This window comes from Physeter macrocephalus, unplaced genomic scaffold (assembly GCF_002837175.3).
Source record: "Physeter macrocephalus isolate SW-GA unplaced genomic scaffold, ASM283717v5 random_564, whole genome shotgun sequence".
NCBI lineage: Eukaryota > Metazoa > Chordata > Mammalia > Artiodactyla > Physeteridae > Physeter > Physeter macrocephalus.
Genome location: NW_021145870.1, coordinates 1,207 through 9,582, shown reverse-complemented (window position 1 = coordinate 9,582; position 8,376 = coordinate 1,207). Strand labels below are relative to the sequence as shown.

Here is an 8,376-nt window from a genome sequence, read left to right as displayed (position 1 = left end):
ACAGATGAATGGATAAAGAAGATGTGGCACATATATACAATGGAATATTACTCAGCCATAAAAAGAAACGAAATTGAGTTATTTGTAGTGAGGTGGATGGACGTAGAGTCTGTCATACAGAGTGAAGTAAGTCAGAAAGAGAAAAACAAATACCGTATGCTAACACATATATATGGAATCCAAAAAAAAAAAAAAAAGGTTCTGATAAACCTAGGGGCAGGACAGGAATAAAGACACAGATGTAGAGAATGGACTTGAGGACACGGGGAGGGGGAAGGGTAAGATGGGATGAAGTGAGAGAGTGGCACTGACATATACACACTACCAAATGTAATATAGATAGCTGGTGGAAAGCAGCCGCATAGCACAGGGAGATCAGCTCGGTGCTTTGTGACCACCTAGAGGGGTGGGATAGGGAGGGTGGGAGGGACACGCAAGAGGGAGGGGATATGAGGTTATATGTATACGTATAGGGGATTCACTTTGTTATACAGCAGAAAATAACACACCATTGTAAAGCAATTATACTCCAATAAAGGTGTAAAAAAAAAAAAAGAAAAACCAAACGATGAAAAACCTAAATAAAACTAGTGATTAAGTTTGGGGAAGAAAAGTGGAGTCATAAATAATGACCTGAAGATAAACTGATATTACCAAGCCAAAATACATTGAGGGCTAAAACTTCTATAGAGCATGAGCATGTGGATAGCCAGAAAACACTGGATACTCTATTTTTATTCCCAGGAGCGCTGCATAGTGTTTAAGAAGGCAAGCTGTTTTCTCAAAGTCGTACCCAGAAACATGGATCCTAATTTGGCCAACAAATTCAAATTAGCTGGAATTAGGAGTAACAAGATGTGCACATTCTTTTCAGTCAAAGATGTAGCTGCTGTGCTGAATTAATGTCTACTCTTCAGCGATTACCCTAAATCCTATTCTTCTTTCCTTATACAGTCAGGTGGGTTATTAGGGAGCCTCACTGTGACATCCCTGCACTGTGACTTACGGGGGCAGTCCAGAGTTCCTGAGCCCCCAGACCCTGGAAATGCACCCCGTCACTGGCCACTGATGGCCTTTGGGCCAGCCCTCAAACCAGGGCTGATGCTTTCACTCTCCAGAGAGAAGGTTGCAAGAGAAAGAGCCCACGTATTGCATCACATCCATCCTGCAGCTATCTCTGTGTGTGTTTTCTAAACCTTGGGCTTTTTTTAAAAAATTAAAGCATAGTTGATTTACAATATTGTATCCTATAGCTATTATATGTATTTGAACGAATCATTGCCAAAGAAAGTAATTTTTTCCATTTACATTAAATGTCTTGTCCAGGCAATGTGATGGAAAATAAACTGACAGAGGCCATTTTCAACTCCCAAGATAAGCAGAAGAACTTCACGTACACTTATGGCATATTCGTTTTTCTGTAGGTATATTTCAATAAATATCTTAAAATTTTGTTTAAAGAACCTCAGGTATGAAGAGAAAACCTCTTTGACCATGCTGTATTTTGTTCTTCCCTGGTTTTTATTTTATTTATTTATTTATTTATTTATTTATTTATTTATTTTGCGTTACGCGGGCCTCTCACTGTTGTGGCCTCTCCCGTTGCGGAGCACAGGCTCCGGACGCGCAGGCCCAGCGGCCATGGCTCACGGGCCCAGCCGCTCCGCGGCATGTGGGATCCTCCCGGACCGGGGCACGAACCCGTGTCCCCTGCACCGGCAGGCGGACTCTCAACCACTGCGCCACCAGGGAAGCCCTGGTTTTTATTTTTAAATTAATTTATTTTATTTATTTTATTTTATTTTTGGCTGTGTTGACTCTTCATTGCGGTGTGCAGGCTTCTCATTGCGGTGGCTTCTGTTGCGGAGCACGGGCTCAAGGCGCACAGGCTCTAGGTGCGCGGGCTTCAGTAGTTGTGGCTCGCGGGCTCTAGAGCACAGGCTCAGTAGTTGTGGTGCACGGGCTTAGTTGCTCCGCAGCGTTTGGGATCCTCCCGAGCCACAGGCTCGAACCTGGGTCCCCTGCATTGGCAGGCAGATTCTTATCCACTGTGCCACCAGGAAGTCTCTTTTCTCTGTTTTGAGTAGGAGTCTTTGACTCTTTTCTTCCCAGAGCTGTGTCTGTGGGCTTTCCAGTAGCAACCTCTGGGCAAGGTTTCATAGCTGCGTTAATAGCTCTTCGGCTCTTATATCTTTTAGAACACAACTTGTCGCTTGTCACTTTTGGTGGGGAGCCTCTGAGGTTGTGGCTACACCTCATCAAAATGTAAGGGGATATAGCCTGCTCTTTGATTAATCCTCACAAGGACATCATTACTTCACCAGTCCTCTGAGCTCTTGTTTCGGTTCTGCATTGCTGATTTCTGATTAGAGACTGGATTTTAGGCCCTGCAGATGCACAGCAGGGCACTGCTGCTTCACAATTTCCTGTGGCGCCTCTGGAGGTATGGCTTCCATTGGCAGCTATTTCTACAATAATCTTACCAAACTGATCTTCGTAGATTTTTTAAATTGAGGTATAACTCACATACCATAAAATTCACTCTTTCAGTGTGTATAATTCAGTGGTATTTAGTATAATCACAAAGTTGTGCAACCATCACCACTAATTCCAGAACACACTTGTCATCCCAAAGAAACTCCATATCCATTGAAAATCACTCCCCATTCCCCCGGCAACCACTAACTTACTTTCTGTCTCTATGGATTTGCCTATTCCGGACATTTCATGTCAGTGGAATCATACAAGATGTGGTCTTTTGTGTCTGGTTTCCTTCATTAACATAATGTTTTCAAGGTTCATCCATGACGTAGCATGACTCAGTACTTCATTTGTTTTTTATGGCTGAATAATACTCTAGCCTATGGATATACAAGATCTTCACAGATTTTTATGTGAGATTAGCCTAGAAATCCATAAACTGAGCTGCAGACCATGGCCACTGACACTCTCGGACAGCTCTCCAAAACCTCAATCCCAAGCCACATCACACAGACTTCCCGCCAGCCAGCGTGCCAGCACTGAGGCGTTCACATGGCTTGGGAAGCTGACCCTTGGTGGTCTGAGGGAAAGGCAGCAGTCTGCCCTGGTTGGCTTTGTGACAGAGATCCTAGCACCCTTGGTGCCCAGCCCCCATCCTCTACATTTATAAAGAGCTCTTACAGTGAACCCCTGCACAGGTGGGTTCGAGAGCCGTGGCCTTATAATCAGGCATCCTGCCCAATTCTCTCCAGGTTTCTCATCTCAATATGGAAAGCTCTGTATCTTCCCCCTCTCCTTCCCTTCCCTTCCTCCTATTCCAGTCTCATTCAACAAACAGGTATGCATTACCTTTATTACCTCTGTGCTAGACACAGAGTTAGACACTGGGACTGTGCCCTCCATGGGGCTCCCAGTTGGCTGGGGAGACAGTCGGGCCTACGACACGGTGGACAGGCTGAGAGCGCGGTTCTAGGGGGTGGACAGGGGAGAGCGCAAGAGGAAGTGTTCATGCTCACCCCGGGAGGTCAGGGAAGGCTTTGCAGAGGCGGTGACACTTGAGCTGGGCCTTGAGGAAGAGCAAGTTCTGTAAGACAACAGGCCAGTTGGTGAAGAGGGTGTTCCAAGGACAGCAGACATTGAGTACAAAGTATTGAGGCTGGAAAGAGCATAACGTGCTCAGGGAAGTACAAGGAATTTGGGTTCAGCTGTGGAAGGGTGGAGGGGGGATAGGGGAGTGTGGAGGGCAGGGTGCCAGAACACGAGTCTTCTAAGCCACTTAGGACCTTGCCTCAGGACTGAGGGGAGCCATGGAAGGATTTTAATCAGGGCAATGATGTGATTTTTTTTAATAGGCTCAAACTCAAATCCCCACAGACAGAAGAAATTCTTCTTTAGTTTTCTATGCCTCAGCAGAAATTTCCCACTGGGGCTGGGCCTCCTTGAGGCTGGGATTTGTTGACTTTTCAGGCTTGTGTTGTGGTACACTGGATCTCGATGCCAACCCACTTTCCTTCTTGTTGGCCTCCTGTACTGAAGAGGCTGGAAAGTTAAAAACTACAATCCCCAGACTCTCTTGAAGCTAGACTTCCAGGTGGGACTTAGGCTCCACCTCTCAGTTGTACGTGAGAGATTTGGAAGGTGGTCGTGAGACAGAGACCACCCTCTGCTGCTCCTGTTCTTTCTGTTGTCAGGGGTAGTTGGGAGGAGGGGGCATCTTTTCTTTTTTTTCTTTAGTCAGCATAGACCTGGGAGACATGGAGTAGCTCTGGGGCCAACAGTTGTAGTGAGAGCTGCCCAACTCTCATCCTCCTGAGTGTGGCCAACACGGGGCTTTCCAGACTGATCAGCCCCCCAGTGGTGTCCCTAGAGTCATTCCTGTAGGCCTGGCCTACAGCTCTTCCGATCATTTTTATAGCATGTCACTGCCTGTATCTAAGCACTTTCTATTCAAAAGAGGGTGTCCTCTCGGTGCCTGGGGAATGGCTCTGCAGCTTCTACTTGGGCAGGGCCTCAGCCAATGCCAGATGAAGCTAAGGCTTCTCTGTGAGGTCTGGGAAAGCATACGGCATTCTCAGCTTCCGCGAAGGGAGGTGGTTCTGCCTCCCACCAGGTTTGCTAAGTGGGGAGAGGGTGTTCCCCAAACACAGAAAGAGGTTCAGATGCTGGGTTGTCAAAAAGAATCACAAAGGTCTCCAATTATGAATAAAAGCCCCTTTATTCTATACTTTCCCCAAGGTTTAGCAATGTGCCATGGAGGTGGCTTTTTATCTGAGAGGGAGATGCTCAAAATGATGAAAGTGGCAAAAGCTCAGGGTTCTACAGGAACTATACTGAGTTTCTCCAACCTCTGGCACCTGGCAGCCCCTTCCTCTCCTTCTTCATGTGCCAGGGAGGGTGGAAAGGGGGCTCAGCTCTGTCTCTGCAGGAAACGCAGGCCCACCTTCTTATTGGGAACCAGCACGATTCGAGCCACACTTGTCACCTCCCCCGTCTCAGGGGCCAGGGCCACCTCGTACTGCTGGATCAGCTGGGAAGTAAAAGGCACACGGGCGATTAGAGTCTGTGACCTCCATCCACCGCCCTCCTCCGCATGCTCCCACCCCGTGCCTCCCGCCTCCTTCAGCACCCCTGGCCCGCACAGCCCTCCTGTCTCTCCCCACTCACCCTTGTCAGCAGCAGCTGCATCTCCAGCTCTGCAATCCTGCGGCCCAGGCAAGCCCGAACACCGTAACCAAAGGGCACAGAGCCAAATGCGTGTTGGGCCCTGAGGGCATCAGGCTGGCTCTTCCTCAGCCAACGTTGGGGCTGGAAGCTGTCCGGCTCAAGGAAGATGAGAGGGTCCCGGGACACCACATAGTGGCATAACACAAACAGGGTCTGCAGACAAAGAATGGGTAGCACATCAGCAGAGGGCTGCAGGGTCCCCCTGGGAACCCTGGCTCTCTAGCCCTACTCACATTCTTGGGGAAGAGGAAGCCACCAACTTCAACTTCCTGGTCCATGATGACCCGGGAGTTCACGGGGACCACAGGATAGAGGCTGCAGGTAAAAGAAAGTGCAGATCTGCCTCTGGATCCAAGGAGGGGCAGAGTGCCCACCCCCCTCGGCCACCCCCCTCTGTTCCCCCAGGCCCCTCTTCCCATCTCATCCCTGGCCCTGGCCGCAGCCCACCAGCCCCCACTCCCAGTCCTGTCTCTGAGTCCTCATCCACACACAGACCCTTGCTCCCGGGGACAGCATCCTACCGCAGTGTCTCCTTAAGCACAGCTTTGAGCAGGGGCATGTGGGCAAAGTCCTTGTGCTGGGGCACCTGCCCGGCGGGCACCATGCCCACCACTTCCTCATGCAGGGCCGCCTGGATCTCTGGGTTCTTTGAAAGATGGTACAGGGCCCACGTCAGCGTGTTGGACGTCTGGGAGGTAGAGTAAGAGATGAAGTGAGGAAAGATTTCTAAGAAAGAGGCCAGTTAAGGTGGTGGGAGGGTGTGTGAGTGCATGTGCGCAAAATGTGGGAGAAAAATTAATTTGCCACGAGTGTGGCAGGATTAGACTCAGGGGTTCATGGGGCTCTCCCTCCACGCTCCACGTGACTTCACAGTGGACTAAGGACCGATATGATGGAGAACTGCACTGTAACAGCAGAGAAGACTGTGACAGAGAAATCCAATGTGACGAAAGGACAGGAAAGAGGTCCCACTGAGAAGGTGCTGTGGGCAAGCTCTTCGACTCTGTGCTTAGCTGACAGCACGAGGGAGTGGGTTAGATGTGACAGGAAACTTCCCAGCTGTCTGAGAGAGGCTCCAGGGGGTGAGGGAATCCCTCTTACACAAGGACCACTCCCTGCCCACCTCCACCAGGCTGAATGACCCCCCTGTTTTCCTTCCAGCTCTACAACCACGTTACGGAAAGAGAAGCGGGTACCTGATGAAGGTCTGGCTCAGGTGGGGTAGACTGGGGAATTGGCTCAGGATGGGAGCTGGGAGGCCCTGGTCTCCTCGCCTGCCCCTCTCACGCACCGTGTCTACTCCAGCCAGGAGCAGCTCGGGCAGGCTGCCCTCGGCGTCACGAGGACTGAGCTGTCCGCTGGTCAGCAGGAAGTGCAGGTAACCAGATATCTGGGCCTTCTCTGGGCCCCCTGTCTGAAGTTGGGTCTCTATCTCCTCTAATTTCTGATCAATCAGGTTCTTCCCTGTGGGGACAACGGAGAACAGGGGAGGATGAGGTCAAAAGTCATGTTCTCCCAAGGACCAAGAGAGAAGATCCCGGGAGAGGGTCCTGAGGGGGCTGTTACCGCACAGGCCCTGGGAGCCACACCCCAACTTCTTTCCCTGGACTCCTCACCAAAAGAGAAGATGGTGTTCCAGCCATCCAGATATCGCCTCCAGAAAGGCAGCAAGGAGCGAGTCCACTTGGGGAGGAAGGTGGCGTACACTGAGTTGTGGAACATGAGCCCGACAGATTTGACGAAGGTCTTGGTGTCCTGGGGGATGGAGCGCTCCAGGCAGCCAATACGTTTCTCAAACAGGACGTAGCAAACAGCTGGCAGTGCACGGGGCCGTCACAGGAGGCAGGGCCACGGCACACAGAGTCCAGGGGGCTTCGAGGAGGAGAGCACAACCTACCCGACTCACGCCCACCCAGCCCCTCTCCCCACAAGTGTACCTTCCAAGGCAAAGAAGTAGAAATGGTGAGCGATGTCGGGCACATGGTCCCCCGAGGCGCTCTCTGCCCGCTGCTGGTTCAGTCGAGTCATGAAGTCCTCGATCACCTCATTCAGAGCATCTGTGTAGAGCGCAGCCTCAGCTGGCTTCAGCAACCGCTGGTTCAGAGCCTGGCGGAGCCGGTACCACTGCTCTCCTTCCCTGTAGAGAATGGAGGAGAGACACCAATGTAAGTATCTGGTGGGGATTGGATTAGATGGTATCTTCCCGCCCTGAGACCCCTATGGACTCGAGGAAAATCTCAGACTTCTAGACCTAGAATTAAAGAATCACAAACTTTCAAATAACAGAATCTTCGAATCACAAAACTTCAGAATCTCACTAACAGCATAAAGGAAGTAGTTAAGGTGGGCATCTGGAATCAGTCTGTCTAGGGTCAAATCACAGGTCAGATGATGACTGGCTGAGTGACCTTAGGCAGGTGACTTAACTCCTCTGTGCCTCGGTTTCCCCTTCTGTAAAATGGGAATAATAAGAGTGCCTATCTTAGCAGGATAATTAACGTGCTTAGATCAGTGCCTGGCAAATGGTGAATGCTTAATGAATGTTTACTGTGATTACCTTAGGATGACACAACTCCAGAATTTTCTGTATGTGAAATGACCTATGGAGCCATGGTGGTTCCAGTCCCTCTGTGTGGAGGATGAGGAATAAAAGAGGAGCAAATTAGGGTTCTTGGGGTGCTCAGATTCTGGACCTTTGTGCTCTGCTTTGCTCCATAGGCCAAGGGGACAGAGAGAGCTACCAGGCTGATCTCCAGGCTCTCTTGCCATAGCCATCCAGTAGGTGGTTGGGTCCTCACCCTGGTTAGGCAGGGATGTTCATGTGGGTGGAAACATGCTTCCCATACAGGAGCTTAATATTCAGGGGCTGCTGCCACCCTCAGCTGTCCCCAAAACCTGTTACCTTTCCTAAGCAAGCTGGGTATGGGTCAGTTTTTTAAAAGCCAGTTGCAGGGCTTCCCTGGTGGCACAGTGGTTGAGAGTCCGCCTGCCGATGCAGGGGACACGGGTTCGTGCCCCGGTCCGGGATGATCCCACATGCTGCGGAGCAGCTGGGCCCGTGAGCCATGGCCGCTGAGCCTGCACGTCCGGAGCCTGTGCTCCGCAACGGGAGAGGCCACGACAGTGAGAGGCCCGCGTACCGCAAAAAAAAAAAAAAAAAAAAAAAAGCCA

General features: G+C 50.5%; 1 protein-coding gene across 1 annotated transcript in view; it reads right to left on the bottom strand.

Annotated features, from left to right (window-relative positions):
* The window catches only part of LOC102992597 (sterol 26-hydroxylase, mitochondrial), a 14,855-nt gene extending 6,710 nt beyond the window's left edge, over nt 1-8,145 (bottom strand). Inside the window, exons 1-8 of the mRNA XM_028485848.2 lie at nt 7,143-8,145; nt 6,822-7,019; nt 6,497-6,669; nt 5,727-5,893; nt 5,439-5,520; nt 5,146-5,358; nt 4,922-5,008; nt 3,498-3,565 (exon numbers count right to left, since the gene is read on the bottom strand). Of these exons, the coding sequence (XP_028341649.2) occupies nt 3,498-3,565; nt 4,922-5,008; nt 5,146-5,358; nt 5,439-5,520; nt 5,727-5,893; nt 6,497-6,669; nt 6,822-7,019; nt 7,143-7,233 (1,079 nt within the window). The 5' untranslated portion in view covers nt 7,234-8,145. The remainder of the gene's footprint in view (nt 1-3,497; nt 3,566-4,921; nt 5,009-5,145; nt 5,359-5,438; nt 5,521-5,726; nt 5,894-6,496; nt 6,670-6,821; nt 7,020-7,142) is intronic.
* Between the last annotated feature and the right edge of the window lie 231 nt (nt 8,146-8,376).